At 42.6% G+C, this 19,660-nt stretch overlaps 1 protein-coding gene across 1 annotated transcript in view; it reads left to right on the top strand.

The window, feature by feature from the left end:
- LOC115156646 (potassium channel subfamily T member 2-like) overlaps positions 1-19,660 on the top strand; it is a 74,243-nt gene that overhangs the window by 17,087 nt on the left and 37,496 nt on the right. The window contains exons 13-20 of the mRNA XM_029704161.1: positions 7-70; positions 7,726-7,834; positions 8,065-8,173; positions 8,436-8,585; positions 16,321-16,523; positions 16,794-17,010; positions 17,868-17,973; positions 18,259-18,431. Coding sequence (XP_029560021.1) covers positions 7-70; positions 7,726-7,834; positions 8,065-8,173; positions 8,436-8,585; positions 16,321-16,523; positions 16,794-17,010; positions 17,868-17,973; positions 18,259-18,431 — 1,131 coding nt within the window. The remainder of the gene's footprint in view (positions 1-6; positions 71-7,725; positions 7,835-8,064; positions 8,174-8,435; positions 8,586-16,320; positions 16,524-16,793; positions 17,011-17,867; positions 17,974-18,258; positions 18,432-19,660) is intronic.

The following is a 19,660-nucleotide window of genomic DNA, read 5'->3' as shown; positions in this document are numbered from 1 at the left end:
TTCCAGACTGGACAATGCCGAGGCTTGTTTCATCCTAAGCAGTCGCTGTGAGGTCGACCGCACTGCCGCAGTACGTACACTTGCTACTATTACCACTAGAACAAGTGTTAAATCAGTGGCAGACTGGGACCAAGATACCAGCCCACTGGCCTAAGGAGTGACCAGCCCACCAGGCATTTGTCCAAACTATCAGAACTCAGGATAAGATCCAGATGCAGACAGCTAGAGTCACAGATGTTTATTGACCCAAAACAGGGGGCAGGCAAAAGACAGGTCAAAGGCAGGTAGAGGTCCGTAATCCAGGGCAGAGTCAATAAGGTACAGAACAGCAGGCAGGCTCGTGGGTTAGGACAGGCAGAGGTTCATAAACAGGTCAGAGTCAGGCAGGTACAGAATGGCAGGTCGGCTCGGGGTCAGGGCAGGCAGAATGGTCAGAACTGGGGAACAGAACTTGAACAAGCTGGGAGATGGGAAAACACACTGGTAGGCCCTGACAAGATGAACTGGCAACAGACAGAGAACACAGGTATAAATACACTGGGGATAATGAGGAAGATGGGCGACACCTGGAGAGGGGTGGAGACAAGCACAAAGGCAGATGAAACAGATCAGGGTGTGACACAGACTTTTTGTGTTAGATTGAGGTTAAATTCATATTTTGTTCATTGCTGAATATCCGTAAACAAAACTTGCTGATACCCAAGGCATTTTAGCCAGTGTACAGTAATATTATTAGATCATTTTAGTTTCAGCTAGTCTGATTATTAAAAGTACAGATAGTTTCCTCTATTTGCCCACACCAGTAGACCATTTGTCTGTTGTTCTCTCTGGCAGAGTTCAGTCAGAACTGTACTTCTAGTGAGTGTAGGGCATATAAACTGAAATAAATACATGAAGTGGCTTATAAGACCAGGCTAGAGTGGAGTTGTATTGTACTACTGAAACTAAAGACTAAGTCATAGTGCAAATTATACTGTGATATTCAGGTGTCCTAAGCATACTAAGCATAAAGGAACATTAGTGGCTTATGTAGCATTTGCGTTTTTTTTAAATGTATTTAACCTTTATTTAACTAGGCAAGTCAGTTAAGAACAAATTCTTAATTTACAATGACGGCCTACCCCAGCCAAACCCTCCACTAACCTGGAAGACGCTGGGTCAATTGTGCGCCACCCTATGGGACTCCCGATCACGGCCGGTTGTGATACAGCCCGGGATCAAACCAGGGTCTGTAGTGACTCCTCTAGCGCTGAGATGTAGTGCCTTAGACCCCTGCGCCACTCGGGAGCATTAGCATAATGTGAATAAACAGCGTGTGGTCATTAGGTCAATACAGACCTGAATGGGCACTAGCAAACCATATGCTAAAGGTAACTAACTACTAGTTAGCATAGTTATAATATATATATATATATATATATATATATTTTATTGCAATAGCCCTCTGTGACTTTAAATAATATTTATCTCAAAACTGTGATTCATAAAAGATGTGTCTATAGACTTGATGAACTATGTCAAATTTGTCTAAAATCATAAATTAATCCGGAATAGGCAATGTCAGCTATACCACCCGGATGACACTGGGCTAATTGTGCGCCGCCCTATGGGACTCTCGATCATGGCCGGTTGTGATACAGCCCGGGATCGAACCCGGGTCTGTAGTGATGCCATTAGACTGCTGCTCCACTCGGGAGGCCCGTCAATATTCTGAAATAATATTTTGATCACTGTTCTGCAACATATGCTTAAACAATTAAAGTATTTGCTGTGCTAGACCTAATGGATAAAGTTTTATGTTCTATACTGAACAAAAATAAAAACTCAACATGCAAAAATGTCAATGATTTTACTGAGTTGCAGTTCATATAAGGAAATCAGTCAATTGAAATGAATTCATTAGGCCTTAATCTTTGGATTTCAAATGACTGGGAATACACATATGCATCTGTTGGTCACAGATACCTTAAAAAAAAGGTATGGGTGTGGATCAGAAAACCAGTCAGTATCTGGTGTGACAACCATTTTCCTCATGCATCGCGACCCATCTCCTTCGCATAGAGTTGATCAGGCTATGGATTGTGGCCTGTGGAATGTTGTTCCACTCCTCTTCAATGGCTGTGCGAAGTTGCTGGATATTGGTGGGAACTGGAACATGCTGTCATACACATCAATCCAGAGCATCCTAAACATGCTCAATGGGTGACATGTCTGGTGAGTATGCAGGCCATGGAAGACTGGAACATTTTCAGGTTCAAGGCATTGTGTACATATCCTTCAGACATAGGGCTGTGCATTATCAATCAATCAAATGTATTTATAAAGCACTCCTTACATAGGCTGATGTCACAAAGTGCTGTACAGAAACCCAACCTAAAACCCCAAACAGCAAGCAATGCAGGTATAGAAGTACGGTGGCTAGGAAAAAAAACCCTAGAAAGAACGGAACCTAGGAAGAAACCTAGAGAGGAACCAGGCTATGAGGGGTGGCCAGTCCTCTTCTGGCTGTGCCGGGTGGAGATTATAACAGAACATAGCCAAGATGTTCAAATGTTCATAGATGACCAGCAGTGTCAATTAATAATAATCACAGTGGTTGTAGAGAGTGCAACAGGTCAGCACCTCAGGAGTAAATGTCAGTTGGCTTTTCATAGCCGATCATTCAGAGTATCTCTACCGCTCCTGCTGTCTCTAGAGAGTTGAAAACAGCAGGTCTGAGTCAAGGTAGCAGGTCTGGTGAACAGATCAGGGTTCCATAGCCGCAGGCAGAACAGTTGAAACTGGAGCACCAGCACGACCAGGTGGACTGGGGACAGCAAGGAGTCATCAGGCCAGGTAGTCCTGAGGTATGGTCCTAGGGCTCAGGTCCTCTGAGAGAGAGAAAGAAAGAAAGAAAGAGAGAATTAGAGAGATACTTAAATTCACACAGGACACTGGATAAGACAGGAGAAATACTCCAAATATAACAGACTGACCCTAGTCCCCCGACACATACGCTATTACAGCATAAATACCAGAGACAGGAGGGGTGCGCAGACACTGTGGCCCCATCCGACGATACCCCTGGACAGGGCCAAACAGGCAGGATATAACCCCACCCACTTTGCCAAAGCACAGCCCCCACACCACTAGAGGGATATCTGCAACCACCAACTTACTACCCTGAGACAAGGCCGAGTATAGCCCACGAAGATCTCCCCCATGGCATGAACCCAAGGGGGGCGTCAACACGGACAGGAAGATCACGTTAGTGACTCAACCCACTCAAGTGACGCACCCCTCCTAGGGACGGCATGGAAGAGCACCAGTAAGCCAGTGACTCAGCCCCTGTAATAGGGTTGTCCGAGAATTTATAGCACGGCTATTGATGATCCTTGGTTGGGGTTTGAGCAGATCATTTGTTGCGATTGCAAACATAATAAAATGGTGGTCCGATAGTCCAGGATTATGAGGAAAAACATTAAGTTCCACAACATTTATTCCACGGGACAAAACTAGGTCCAGAGTATGACTGTGGCAGTGAGTAGGTCCGGAGACATGTTGGACAAAACCCACTGAGTCGATGATGGCTCCGAAAGCCTTTTGGAGTGGGTCTGTGGACTTTTCCATGTGAATATTAAAGTTTAAAAAAATATATATCTGCCATGACTACAAGGTCCGATAGGAATTCAGGGAACTCAGTGAGGAATGCTGCATATGGCCCAGGAGGCCTGTAAACAGTAGCTATAAAAAGTGATTGAGTAGGCTGCATAGATTTCATGACTAGAAGCTCAAAACACGAAAACGCAGCTGTTTTTTTGTAAATTGAAATTTGCTATCGTAAATGTTAGCAACACCTCCAGCTTTGCGGGGGATATGGTCACTACTTTTTTTTAGACATTTTAGCAGACGCTCTTATCCAGAGCGACTTACAGTAGTGAATGCATACATTTCATTTTTTGTACTGGCCCCCCGTGGGAATCGAACCCACAACCCTGGCATTGCAAACACCATGCTCTACCAACTGAGCCACAGGGAAGACTAGTGGAACCAGGTGGTGAGGCCTCATTTAACACAGTAAATTCATCAGGCTTAAGCCATGTTTCAGTCAGGCCAATCACATCAAGATTATGATCAGTGATTAGTTCATTGACTATAACTGCCTTGGAAGTGAGGGATCTAACATTAAGTATCCCTATTTTGAGATATCACAATCTCTTTCAATAATGACAGGAACGGAGGAGGTCTTTATTCCAGTGAGATTGCTAAGGCGAACACCACCATGTTTACTTTTGCCCAACCTAGGTCGAGGCACGGACACGGTCTCAATGGGGATAGCTGAGCTGACTACACTGACTGTGCTAGTGGCAAACTCCACTAAGCTGACAGGCTGGCTAACAGCCTGCTGCCTGGCCTGCACCCTATCTCATTAAGGAGCTAGGGGAGTTAGAGCCCTGTCTATGTTCGTAGATAAGATGAGAGCACCCCTCCAGCTAGGATGGAGTCTGTCACTCAGCAGGCCAGCCTTGGTCCTGTTTGTGGGTGAGTCCCAGAAAGAGGGCCAATTATCTATACATTTTATCTTTTGGGAGGGGCAGAAAACAGTTTTCAACCAGCGATTGAGTTGTGAGACTCTGCTCATCACTCACCCTAACTGTGAGGGGGCCAGAGACAATTACTCAATGCAGACACATCTTTCTAGCTGATTTACACGTTGAGCTATGTTGAGCTTGGTGACCTCTGACTGTTTCATCCTAACATCGTTGGTGCCGACGTGGATAACACTATCCCTATACTCTACACTCGCCAGTTTTAGCTTTAGCCAGCACCGTCTTTAGATTAGCCTTAACGTCGGTAGCCCTGCCCCCTGGTAAACAGTGTATGATCGCTGGATGATTCGTTTTAAGTCTAATACTGCGTGTAATGGAGTCGCCAATGACTAGGGTTTTCAATTTGTCAGAGCTAATGGTGGGAGGCTTCGGCGTCTCAGACCCCGTAATGGGAGGAGTAGAGACCAGAGAAGGCTCGGCCTCTGACTTCGACCCGTTGCTTAATGGGGAGAACCGGTTGAAAGTTTGTGAGCAACACCGGTTGAGCATTCCTACCAGAAGCCATGAGAAAATTGTCTGGCTGCGGGGACGGTGCGAGGGGATTTATACTAACGTTACTATCTGTACTTACTGGTGGCACAGACGCTGTTTCATCCTTTCCTCCACTTAAATTACCCTTGCCTAATGATTGCGTCTGAATCTGGGCTTGCAGCACAGCTATCCTCGCCATAAGGCGATCGTTCCCCTGTAAATTAGGAGTACAGCGACTGCAATTAGAAGGCATAATGTTATTGTTACTACTTAGCTTTGGCTGGTGGACGTCCTGACGAACCACGTCCAGATAAAGCGTCCGTGATGAAAAAGTTGAATGAAAGAAGTCGAGCGAGGGAATAAATAAAAATATAAAACAGTAATTAAATAAAAACCGTAAAGTTGGCAGGTAGCAAAGTAAGGTTAGCAACAAACCGCACAGCAGCACGTAAACAAGTCTACAAGTTGAAACATGAGGTGATGGCAGCGAATGAATGGCATGACAATGGGCCTCAGGATCTTGTCACGGTATGTCTCTGCATTCAAATTACCATAGATAAAATGCAATTGTGTTCATTGTCCGTAGCTTATGCCTGCCCATACCATAACCCCACCGTCAACATGGGGCACTCTGTTCACAATGTTGACATCTGCACCGTACAGTTGAAACCGGGATTCATCTGTGAAGAGCACACTTCTCCAGCATGCCAGTGGCCATCGAAAGTGAGCATTTCACCACTGAATTTGGTTACGACGCCGGTTAGGACAATGAGCATGCAGATGAGCTTCCCTGAGACAGTTTCTGACAGTTTGTGCAGAAATTCTTCGGCTGAGCAAACCCACAGTTTCATCAGCTGTCCGGGTGGCTGGTCTCAGATGATCCCGCATGTGAAGTAGCCGGATGTGGAGGTCCTGGGCTGGTGTGGTTAATCGTGGTTTGCGGTTGTGAGGCCGGCTGAACTTCCTTCCAAATTCTATAAAATTATGTTGGAGGTGGCTTACGGTAGAGAAATTAACATTAAATTCTCTGGCAACAGCTCTGGTAGACATTCCTGCAGTCTGCATGGCAATTGCACGCTCACTCAAAACTTGAGAAATCTGTGGCATTGTGTTCTTTGACAAAACTGCACATTCTAGAGTAGCCTTTTATTGTCCCCAACACAAGGTGAACCTGTGTAAAGACCATGCTGTTTAATCAGCTTCTTGATATACCGCACCTGTCAGGTTGATGGATTATCTTGGCAAAGGAGAAATGCTCACTAACAGGTATGTAAACATATTTGTGCACAACATTTGAGAGAAATAAGCTTTTTGTGCGTATGGAAAATATCTATTTTATTCAGCGCTTTTATTTTCAGCTCATGAAACCAACACATTTATATTTTTGATCAGTATAAATCGAGAAACACATCCCAAAATGCTAACGAAATTAGCCCTTGACCATTTAATAGTACTATAAAACAAAGCAAAAAGAAGTTTGGAGATTTGTATTACATATTTCAGTAATCTAAAGTTCGAATTAAACAATTAAGTCGTTTAAACACTTGTTGGACAATAACTGTAAAAATGAAATGCCTTTTATGGTGTCTGATGGAAATGACATAAATCCAGTTAGTTGCATGTTATGATAAAAAATAACAAAACAAATTTGGTTGTTCATTGTGTGATAGCTGAAACTTTTTAATGTTAACACAAATATTTGTGGGGAAAAAGTTCAGTTGAGTACCGTCTTTCAAGAATCCCTGGGCTCTATAAAAGCAACATTTCCTCTCAGCCTGTCAAAATGTGTAAAATCGAATGAGATTAGCTATAATACTGCACATTTTTTTTCTGCCCCATGGAAGGGGGGGGCTTGCTCTGACTTTGCGGGGGGCAGCGAAACTGCGCTATGAAACTGTTCTGAACATGTCATTATGAGTAGATTCGCATTGAAGAATTCATGAAACCATGCCTCTAATTTCTGATACAGCAGTTTATTCAGTTTAGTAGTGTTCAAGCTCTGCCTGATCTGACTGGTTATAGCATGGTGGAGTTAAAATAAGTGTTTATTGCAAATTAAGTTGACAATACTATGATACACACCGGTAAGAGTATCACTTATACAAGGTAGACAGAGGGACTTTTGTATTGCACAAGCTTTGTATGACATCTGACATAAACATACCTCTAATAACAATAATAAATTGCATTTGTAGAGCGCTTTTCATTTATTGAAGTAAATTCCAAAGCTCTTTACATTAAAAGCAACCATTAAAAGAAAAATGCTTTAATAAAAGGGCTAAAAACATTAGGCGAGAAATTGAAAGATAGCTAGTAGCACAGCACTATACAAGATACACAAAATAATGAGGCGACAAGGACAAAACAATACAACTTAAAACTAACGTATAAGACCAACAGAAGACACCACAAAATGTATCACAATTAGCGAAAGCCAGTTTGAAGAAGTATTTCTTGAGCTCAGACTTAAAGGCAGTGGTGGTCTGGGGTGTGTGGAGGTGGAGCTCGTTCCAGAGCCAGGTCCCGAGACCCCAGAATGCTCGTTCACACATTGTTTTTAGGCGCCAATGTTATAACCACACTGCAGTGCATAAAGCAATGTAACTTTAAACAGCTCTAACAAATGTACCTCTGATGTGTTTTTGTTGTCTTGTTTGCCTCTAAGGACCATCAGACAATTCTGCGAGCTTGGGCTGTGAAGGATTTCGCTCCAAAGTGCCCCATTTATGTCCAGATTCTAAAGCCAGAGAATAAATTCCATGTGAAATTTGCAGGTAAAGACGGATGAATGTATTGTTAAGAAACGTTTGTTTAGATGATATGGGACCTTGGCATAGATTTTTTGGGAATATCCTGAATTGTGGCCCCAATAATGGTTTAACCCTTCCTTCTATAGTTTTGTATTTATATTTTCTCTATGCATTCAGGTTAGTCTCATTGAGTCCCATCCCAGTAAAACTCTTTTTAAAACGTAGTCAAATTTTATTATTCTCCTTTGCCTTAGATCATGTTGTGTGTGAGGAGGAATTCAAGTACGCCATGTTGGCCCTGAACTGCATCTGTCCAGCGACCTCCACCCTCATAACCCTACTGGTCCACACTTCACAGGGCCTGTAAGTACACATCCACCCTCATATCTAGTCAACACTTCAATGGTGTACACTCCATAAGATCTGCAAAGTACAGTAGGCAACCCACCAAGCCACCAAGTCTCTACCCAAGTCTTTCCTCTACCCACCAAGTCTACGAAAGGAAAAAACGCTACAGACCCTCATGTGATACCTGTTCAATTGTCTGCAGCGAAAGCCTAAACTAAACCCAACTAAACGGTTACACTTCATATGAATACCCTCTTCATTACTCTATGTGCTTCAGGGAGGGGCAGCAGTCTCCAGAGCATTGGCACAGGACCTATGGCAAGTGTTCCGGGAACGAGGTTTACAACATCGCCATGAGAGACAGCATCATCTTCTCGGAATACATGGGGAAAAGCTTCACCTACACCTCCTTCAAATCGCATAAGAAGTAAGTAGAAAACACCAATACGTTTGGGGGGGGGGGGGTCAAGGGTCACAGACTTGCCATTTAACAGCCCTATTGACAAATGACCATATTTTCTTGTGATCCTGGTTCTAATGGTTAGATGTACTGTGCTATTTAATTTGTATCCATGGATGAGGACGGAAATGTGGGCTTAAATGCTCAAGAAACACTTTTCACCAACAAATGTTATTTTATTCATCACATGCTTCTTAAACAACAGCTGTAGACTAACAGTGAAATGCTTACTTATGGGCCCTTCCCAACAATGCAGAGAGATAGAAAATAGAGTAATAATAGAAAAGTAATAACATGTAATAATAAAAGTAATAATAAATACATAATGAGTAATGATAACTTGGCTGTATAGACAGGGTACCAGTACCGAATCGATGTGCAGGGGTACGTTGTAATTAAGGTAGATACAGTTGAAGTTGGACATTTACATTAGAGGTCGACCGATTATGATTTTTCAACGCCGATACCGATACCGATTATTGGAGGACCAAAAAAGACGGTGCCGATTAATCGGCTGATTATTTTTAGTTTTTTGTAATAATGACAATTACAACAATACTGAATGAACAGTTATTTAAACTTAGTATAATACATCAATAAAATCAATTTAGCCTCAAATAAATAATGAAACATGTTCAATTTGGTTTAAATAATGCTAAACAAAGTGTTGGAGAAGAAAGTAAAAGTGCAATATGTGCCATGTAAGAAAGCTAATGTTTAAGTGCCTTGCTCAGAACATGGGAACAAATGAAAACTGGTGGTTCCTTTTAACATGAGTCTTCAATATTCCCAGGTAAGAAGTTTTAGGTTGTAGTTATTATAGGAATTATAGGACTATTTCTCTCTATACGATTTGTATTTCATATACCTTTGACTATTGGATGTTCTTATAAGCACTTTAGTATTGCCAGTGTAACAGTATAGCTTCCGTCCCTCTCCTCGCTCCTACCTGGGCTCAAACCAGGAACACATCGACAACAGCCACCCTCGAAGCAGCGTTACCCATGCAGAGGAAGGGAAACAACTACTCCAAGTCTCAGAGCGAGTGACGTTTGAAACGCTATTAGCGTGCACCCGGCTAACTAGCTAGCCATTTCACATCGGTTACACCAGCCTAATCTTGGGAGTTGATAGGCTTGAAGGAGTGGGTATAATTTGTGGAACGTTCCAACAGGAATCTGTTCCAAAAAATGTAAAGTAAAAGGTTGCCAACCAACAACGCATACAAAGTAGCAACGCATACAAACCTAGCTAACTAGCTGCCGAATAGGCATCAACTCACCACGTAGCTTATTCTTAATGTTTGTACATAGGCAACCAGAGTGAGGACAGACATTTTTCGGAATAAATGTGATGAGTGAAAAACGCAATGAAATAGACCACTCCCTACCCGGTATCTTATTCTGCCGCTATACAACTTTGTATGCGTTGTTTTTTGGAAACCTTGTTATTTACGAAGTTTTTGGAATAGATTCCTGTTGGAACGTTCCACAAATTATACCCACCCAGGTTGAAGTCATAAACGGCGCAATGCTTGAAGCACAGCGAAGGACTGTTTGAATGAATGCTTACGAGCCTGCTGCTGCCTACCACCGCTCAGTCAGACTGCTCTATCAAATCATAGACTTAATTATAATATAATAAACACACAGAAATACGAGCCTTAGGTCATTAATATGGTCGAATCCGGAAACTATCATCTTGAAAACAAAAGTTTTTTTCTTTCAGTGACATACGGAACCGTTCCGTATTTAATCTAACGGGTGGCTAAGGCTAAATATTCCTGTTAGGCATTGATGTTTATGGTTAGGTACATTGGTGCAACGACAGTACTTTTTTCGCAAATGCGCTTGTTAAATCAACACCCGTTTGTCGAAGTAGGCTGTGATTCAATGAAAATTAACAGGCACCGCATCGATTATATGCAACACAGGACACGTTAAATAAACTAGTAATATCATCAACCATATGTAGTTAACTAGTGATTATGTTAAGATTGATAGTTTTTTATAAGTCTAATGCTAGCTAGCAACTTACCTTTGCTTCTTGCTGCCCTCGCGTAACAGGTAGTCAGCCTGTTAATCCTTGTGGAGTGCAATGTAAGGCAGGTGGTTAGAGCGTTGGACTGGTAACCGAAGGTTGCAAAAACGAATCCCCCCTGAACAAGGCAGTTAACCCCCGTTTCTAGGCCGTCATTGTAAATAAGAATGTGTTCTTAATCTGACTTGCCTAGTTAAATAAAGGTGTAAGAAAATAAAAAAAATATTATTATTATTAAAAAAAAAAATCGCCAAATCGGTGGGCAAAAATACCGATTACCGATTGTTATGAAAACTTGAAATCAGCCCTAATTAATCGGCCATTCCGATTTAATCGGTCGACCTCTAGTTTACATACACCTTAGCCAAATACATTTAAACTCAGTTTTTCACAATTCCTGACATTTAATCCTAGTAAAGTTTCCCAGTCTTAGGTCAGTTAGGATCACCACATTATTTAAAGAATGTGAAATGTCAGAATAATAGTAGAGAGAATGATTTATTTCAGCTTTTATTTCTTTCATCACATTCCCAGTGGGTCAGAAGTTTACATACACTCAATTAGTATTTGGTAGCATTGCCTTTAAATTGTTTAACTTGGGTCAACCGTTTTGGGTAGCCTTCCAGAAGCTTCCCACAATAAGTTGGGTGAATTTTGTCCCATTCCTCCTGACAGAGCTGGTGTAACTGAGTCAGGTTTGTAGGCCTCTTTGCTCGCACACACGTTTTCAGTTCTGCCCACACATTTTCTATAGGATTGAGGTCAGGGCTTTGTGATGGCCACTCCAATACCTTGACTTTGTTGTCCTTAAGCCATTTGCCACAACTTTGGAAGTATGCTTGGGGTCATTGTCCATTTGGAAAACCCATTTGCAACCAAGCTTTAACTTCCTGACTGATGTCTTGAGATGTTGCTTCAATATACTCACATAATTTTCCTGCCTCATCATGCCATCTATTTTGTGAAGTGCACCAGTCCCTCCTGCAGCAAAGCATCCCCACAACATGATGCTGCCACCCCCGTGCTTCACGGTTGGGATGGTGTTCTTCAGCTTATAAGCCTCACCCTTTTCCCTCCAAACATAACAATGGTCATTATGGCCAAACAGTTCTATTTTTGTTTCATCAGACCAGAGGACATTTCTCCAAAAAGTTTGATCTTTGTCCCCATGTGCAGTTGTAAACCGTAGTCTGTCTTTTTTTTTATGGCGGTTTTGGAGCAGTGGCTTATTCCTTGCTGATCGGCCTTTCAGGTTATGTTGATATAGGACTCATTTTACTGTGGATATAAATACTTTTGTACCTGTTTCCTCCAGCATTTCCTCCACAAGGTCATTTGCTGTTGTTCTGGGATTGATTTGCACATTTCGCACCAATGTAGTTCATCTCTAGGAGACAGAACGCATCTCCTTCCTGAGCAGTATGATGGCTGCGTGGTCCTATGGTGTTTATACTTGCGTACTATTGTTTGTACAGATGAACATAGTACCTTCAGGCATTTGGAAATTGCTCCCAAGTCAATCACCACCTTCCGGAGACACCTGAAACCCCACCTCTTTAAGGAATACCTGGGATAGGACAAAGTAATCCTTCTAACCCCCCCCCCCCCCCTAAAAGATTTAGATGCACTATTGTAAAGTGGTTGTTCCACTGGATATCATAAGGTGAATGCACCAATTTGTAAGTCGCTCTGGATAAGAGCGTCTGCTGAATGACTTAAATGTAAACCAGACTTGTGGAAGTCTACATTTTGTTTTCTGAGGTCTTGGCTGATTTCTTTTGATTTTCCGATGGTGTCAAGCAAAGAGACACTGAGTTTGAAGGTAAGCCTTGAAATACATCCACAGGTTTATTTTTGTAATTTTTTATTTATTTCACCTTTATTTAACCAGGTAGGCCAGTTGAGAACAAGTTCTCATTTACAACTGCGACCTGGCCAAGATAAAGCAAAGCAGTTCGACACATACAACAACACAGAGTTACACATGGAATAAACAAACATGCAGTCAATAATACAGTAGAAAAAAAGTATATATACATTGTGTTCAAATGAGGTAAGATAAGGGAGGTAAGGCAATAAATAGGCCATGGTGGCGAAGTAATTACAATATAGCAATTAAACAATGGAATGGTAGATGTGCAGAATATGAATGTGCAAGTAGAGATACTGGGGTGCAAAGGAGCAAGATAAATAAATAAATAAATACAGTATGGGGATGAGGTAGTTGGATGGGCTATTTACAGATGGGCTATGTACAGGTGCAGTGATCTGTGAGCTGCTCTGACAGCTGGTGCTTAATGCTAGTGAGGGAGATATGTGTCTCCAGCTTCAGTGATTTTTGCAGTTCTTTCCAGTCATTGGCAGCAGAGAACTGGAAGGAAAGGCGGCCAAAGGAGGAATTGGCTTTGGGGGTGACAAGTGAGATATACCTGCTGGAGCGCGTGCTATGGGTGGGTGCTGCTATGGTGACCAGTGAGCTGAGATAAGGCGGGGCTTTACCTAGCAAAGACTTGTAGATGACCTGGAGCCAGTGGGTTTGGTGACGAGTATGAAGTGAGGGCCAGCCAACGAGAGTGAACAGGTCGCAGTGGTGGGTAGTATATGGGGATTTGGTGACAAAACAGATGGCACTGTGATAGACTGCATCCAATTTGTTGAGTAGAGTGTTGGAGACTATTTTGTAAATGACATCGCCGAAGTCGAGGATCGGTAGGATGCTCAGTTTTACGAGGGTACGTTTGGCAGCATGAGTGAAGGATGCTTTGTTGCAAAATAGGAAGCCGATTCTAGATTTAATTTTGGATTGGAGATGTTTAATGTGAGTCTGGAAGGAGAGTTTACAGTCTAACCAGACACCTAGGTATTTGTAGTTGTCCACATATTCAGGTACACCTCCAATTGACTCAAATTATGTCAATTAACCTATCAGAAGCTTCTAAAGCCATGACATAATTTTCTGGAATTTTCCAAGCTGTTTAAAGGCACAGTTAACTTAATGTCCTAACCGACTCGCCAAAACTATAGTTTGTTAACAATAAATATGTGGAGTGGTTGAAAAACGAGATTTAATGACTCCAACCTAAGTGCATGTAAACCTCCGACTACTTTATGTACATAAACTCAGCAAAAAAGAAACGTCCCTTTTTCAGGACCCTGTCTTTCAAAGATAATTCATAAAAATCCAAATAACTTCATTGCAAAGGGTTTAAACACTGTTTCCCATGCTTGTTCAATTAACCATAAACAATTAATGAACATGCACCTGTGGAACGGTCATTAAGTCACTAACAGCTTCCAGACGGTAGGCAGTTAAGGTCCCAGTTATGAAAACTTAGGACACAAAAGAGGCCTTTCTACTGACTCTGAAAAACACCAAAATAGAGATGCCCAGGGTCCCTGCTCATCTGCGTGGACGTGGCTTAGGCATGCTGCAAAGAGGCATGAGGACGGCAGATGTGGCCAGGGCAATAATTTGCAATGTCCGTACTGTGAGACACCTACGACAGGGTTACAGGGAAACAGGATGGACAGCTGATCGCCCTCGCAGTGGCAGACCACGTGTAACAACACCTGCACAGGATCGGTTAATCCGAACATCACACCTGCGGGACTGGTACAGGATGGCAACAACAACTGCCCGAGTTACACCAGGAACGCACAGTCCCTCCCATCAGTGCTCAGACTGTCCGCAATAGGCTGAGAGAGGCTGGGCAGAGGGCTTGTAGGGCTGTTGTAAGGCAGGTCCTCACCAGACATCACCGGCAACAACGCCACTTATGGGCACAAACCCACCGTCGCTGGACCAGACAGGACTGGCAAAAAGTGCTCTTCTCTGACGAGTCGCGGTTTTGTCTCACCAGGGGTGATGGCCGGATTCGTGTTTATCGCTGAAGGAATGAGCGATACACCGAGGCCTGTACTCTGGAGCGGGATCGATTTTGGAGGTGGAGGGTACGTCATGGTCTGGGGCAGTGTGTCACAGCATCATCAAACTGAGCTTGTTGTCATTGCAGGCAATCTCAACGCTGTGCATTACAGGGAAGACATCCTCCTCCCTCATGTGGTACCCTTCCTGGCGGCTCATCCTGACATGACCCTCCAGCAGCCATACTGCTCGTTCTGTGAGTGATTGCCATGGCCAGCGAAGAGCCCGCATCTCAATCCCATTGAGCACGTCTGGGACCTGTTGGATCGGAGGGTGAGGGCTAGGGCCATTCCCCCCAGAAATGTCCGGGAACTTGCAGGGGCCTTGGTGGAAGAGTGGGGTAACATCTCACAGCAAGAACTGGCAAATCTGGTGCAGTCCATGAGGAGGAGATGCACTGCAGTACTTAATGCAGCTGGTGGCCACACTGTTACTTTTGATTTTCACCCCCCCCTTTGTTCAGGGACACATTATTCAATTTCTGTTAGTCACATGTCTGTGGAACTTGTTCAGTTTATGTCTCAGTTGTTGAATCTTGTTATGTTCATACAAATATTTACACATGTTAAGTTTGCTGAAAATAAACGCAGTTGACAGTGAGAGGACGTTTCTGTTTTTGCTGAAATTAGGACTGATCCTACATATTTAAAACCAGTCCTATTTATGAGTATTCTAATACAGGTGACAAAATGTAGATCAAAGGGCAAGAGTAGGGCCTTGACCACAATAATAATAACAATTATAATAATAATAATAATAATGGATTAAACTTCTATAGAACTTTTCATAACAGAAATCCAAAGCACTTCATAAGCACAAAACAAACAAACAAGCAATATATCATGACAGGTCAACCAATCAAGTCTTTGAAAGCTGTTCAGAGGATGGTAAATGATGGTGATGGAGTCTACTGATGATCTTATAGAGGGCAAGTCGGAACCAGCATTAATCATATAGCCACTGGACTTCTCCTCTTCCACTCTGTGAAGCACCCATTTGGGTGATGCGTCGGCAGCTCTGGGCAATAGAAAGCTCACCACAATGTTCAGAATAGTAGCCTGTCGTCCTCTCTACGAGCCCTCTGCCTCAGCGCTGTATTCCTCCATCTCCAATTCCTCTTACGCTTCAAGCGACTCCTCATGACCATACCTGGAAAAACCTAGGGCCTTAGCAAACACTCTGGTCTCATCATGTGGTCAGGAAAAACTCAGGCGCCCAGTCAAATAGGCTTTGAATAGGCTTTCTCTCCCTCTGTTATTTTCCTCTGTATCTCCACTTTGTATAATCTAACACTTGCCCTATATCAAATCAAATCAAATCAAATTTATTTATATAGCCCTTCGTACATCAGCTGAAATCTCAAAGTGCTGTACAGAAACCCAGCCTAAAACCCCAAACAGCAAGCAATGCATGTGAAAGAAGCACGGTGGCTAGGAAAAACTCCCTAGGAAAAACTCCCTAGAAAGGCCAAAACCTAGGAAGAAACCTAGAGAGGAACCAGGCTATGAGGGGTGGCCAGTCCTCTTCTGGCTGTGCCGGGTGGATATTATAACAGAACATGGTCAAGATGTTAAAATGTTCATAAATGACCAGCATGGTCAAATAATAATAATCAGAGTAGTTTTTGAGGGTGCAACAAGCACGTCCGGTGAACAGGTCAGGGTTCCGTAGCCGCAGGCAGAACAGTTGAAACTGGAGCAGCAGCATGGCCAGGTATATCTCTATCTCTGTCCTCAGGTATGGTGTGTGTCTGATCGGGGTGTGCCGGGAGGACAGTAAGAGCATCCTGCTGAACCCCGGGCCCCAGTTCCGAATGAGCCCCAATGACACCTGCTTCTACATCAACATCACCAAGGAGGAGTATTCTACCTTTAAGACCCAGAGGGAGAGGATGGTCAGCCGGCCTAGCCTGCCAGTACCCAGTGTCATCGCCAGCATGGGTCAGTAATATGAGCTCTATTTCAATATCAAAATGTATGTACTACGTAGTATGAAGTGATGTACACTAACAAGTGAGTAATGTATTGGACAAGTATAGTGTGCTAGTGTGGATATTGGTATATATTAACATGGATTATTCTACGTTATTGAACTACAATTGGTATTTTTCTGAAATATTATGTATGAATTCACTTGTAAGACAGACACAGAAAAATGCCAACAATTAATAGCATGTTGTAAATGTTGTGCTACTTTGTATCCTTGTTCAGGCACTGTGGCCATAGACCTCCAGGACGCAGGCTGCAAGTCCCGCTGTGGGCCCACTCTCTGTCTCCCCCCAGAGGACGTTAAGGGTAACAGCAGGAGGCCCAGCATCAGCCCCGTGCTAGAGGTGCCAGACACTTCCTATCTGCACACAGGTGACCTCTGTAGCGACCAATCAGAGGACGAGAACCTGCCCTCTGACGAGGACCTATCAACTGAGGAGTATGTTTTGTATTATTTCTATAAGAGGATGTAAGCCAAACTTTGCGCAAAAAAACCCCAGAAATATTTTGGGAAACATTGATACCATGCAATATGTCTTACTTTTTATTCTCCAATTAAAAAAAAAAATGGGATAAAAAAAGTAAGCCTTTTGGTTATTTCAGTTAGGGGTCTCCAACTTTGGTCCTGGAGTGCTACAGTGTGCACTTGATTCAATTAACTACAGATATAGGATCTTAATTTGACCTATTTTGTCACAGCACAATAATCCTGCAGCAACAGGATTTGAACGTTTAGTCCAGTGGAGGCTGGTGAGGGGAGAACGGCTCATAGTAATGGCTGGAATGGACTTTATGGAATGGAAGGTGTTTAATTCCATTCCATCTACGCCATGCCAGCCATTACTATGAGCCATCCTCCCCTCACCAGCCTCCACTGGTTTAGTCCATAATGTCACTTGATCAGTGGTTAGGCTATTAGCTGGCCAAAAGTAGGTTACATATCCAATAATTTTAATATAAATGTGTGTTAGTGTAGGTTTTCAGTGAATTTATGTAAATCACAAAGCTCATCTGCATTTCCTGTGGTGCAAGAAAATTCTCAGCAACAAAAGAGTGATCAAATTAAGACCCTACACCTGTATGTTCTAGACTGAAGACCATGCATAGTTGATTGATTCAGGTAGGTTAGTGCTGGAACGAAAACTTGCACACCAGGTAGCTCTCGCCGAGACTGGAATTGGAGAACACCTGCAGTAGATTATGATTTGTGAGACAATAATGACATTTGTTTGGCTATGAATTTGAATGGGAGATCCATACTCATAAAATATGAATTGTGTGTCTGTTTATTTGAAGCTATGTGAAAGGCTATTCTCCCAACCTGCCCTACATCGGTAGTTCTCCAACACTTTGCCATCTACTGAAGGAGAAAGTACCATACTGTTGCCTCAGACTGGAAGGGGTAAATAATGCAAGTTACTTAATCAGTTCAAGCAATATAAGTAGTATTAAGTCATGTTAAACATTGGCACTATTGATGCTTGTTTCCAGACAGATTAAGTCTAGACCTGAACTAAAATGCATGCACAATGGGGAATCTGCTTTTTAGTCCAAGACTAGGCTTAATCTGTGTCCGGGAAACCGGACCACAAAGTATAGCCTATGCTATTTTAATTCAAATACATATTTGTTTATGTATTTGAATTAATACATAAAAAACAACAACATAATGTTATTTTCCCCATAGGGTTGTCAGCATAACAACTTTGAGGACGCCAAAGTGTATAGCTTTAAGAACAAGCTGATCATTGTGTCGGCTGAGACGGCGGGGAATGGACTGTACAACTTCATCGTCCCACTTAGAGCTTCCTACAGACTAAAGAAAGAGCTGAACCCGATTGTGCTGCTCCTGGATAATCAGTAAGAACAGCGTTTTATTTGATCTTCTTACCCTTTTAATTGTGCTGCCCTCTTGGTCAGATCGCCATTGTAAAAGCGTTACAGATTTTCGGCGCAGGATGAAAATAATCCTGCATCAGGAAGATTTGAATATCTGAAGGAATATTTACAATCGCCGCCAGGGTGCAGCTGGAAGCAGTGTTTGTATACAATGCAGTACCATAGCTACCCACGTTGTACCTTAGACTGCAGGTCCACTGGGCGCCAGTTCAAGTAGCCTATGTAGTTTTATTATATGTTCAAGGCAAGCAATAAGCAGAATAAATTAGTGGTGGAGTCAGTGTGGTCCAGTGGTTACAGTAGGCCTGTACTACTGTAGCCGGCGTATAACAGTTTAGCAATGTAAGGGCCATCCACGCCAAAGACCATAACTACTGTATATTGACAAATTATACACAGCCTAGCTATAAAACGTGGGCGAGCATCCACACTGAAGGTAAGTGTATTGTTCTACAGTAAGCCTATATCTGCCAATCAACTGATGGCCCAAATCAGCAGTGGTGGAAAAAGTACCCAACTGTCATACTTGAGTAAAAGTAACAATGCCTTTTTTTTTTTTTTTTTTTTACAGAAATCCAGGGGCACATTCCAACATTTAGACATTATTTACAAACGAAGCATGTGTTTAGTGAGTCTGCCAGATCAGAGGCAGTAGGGATGACCAGGAATGTTCGGTTGATAAGTGCGGGAATTTGTACTTTTGGTTTCATGAAAAATTATGGAGTAAAAAGTCCAATATTTTCTTAAGGAATGTAGTGAAGTAAAAGTTGTCAAAAATATAAATGCAACTTAACTACTACTTTAAAGTATTTTTACTTAAATACTTTACACCATTGCAAATCAACTCATCCACAGAAACACAAACAGTAGGCTATTATCGGGTTTCACACCTTATGTGACAGTGGATGGGCTAACTGGTAGCCTACAGAATGTATTGGAATATAATCAAATAACAAGGGGCATATTGCAACCATCGATGGCTCTAGATTATCGCCAGTTGATATCTCGTTAGACCGTCAATAAGCACACAGCTGATCTCAATTGCAACCATTATTGGTCACCTCATTATCGCTCCCTAAAAGATGATGTCAGTGTTACTTTAGTCTAGCCTGATGACTCACACTAAATTATTCCGGTGCTCTGTCGTTTGCGACATACTTTAGTCTGAGACTGCCATCATTGAAATCGTT

Source organism: Salmo trutta, chromosome 21 (assembly GCF_901001165.1).
Source record: "Salmo trutta chromosome 21, fSalTru1.1, whole genome shotgun sequence".
In the NCBI taxonomy this organism is placed as follows: Eukaryota; Metazoa; Chordata; class Actinopteri; order Salmoniformes; family Salmonidae; genus Salmo; species Salmo trutta.
This window is presented reverse-complemented; position numbering and strand designations above follow the sequence as displayed.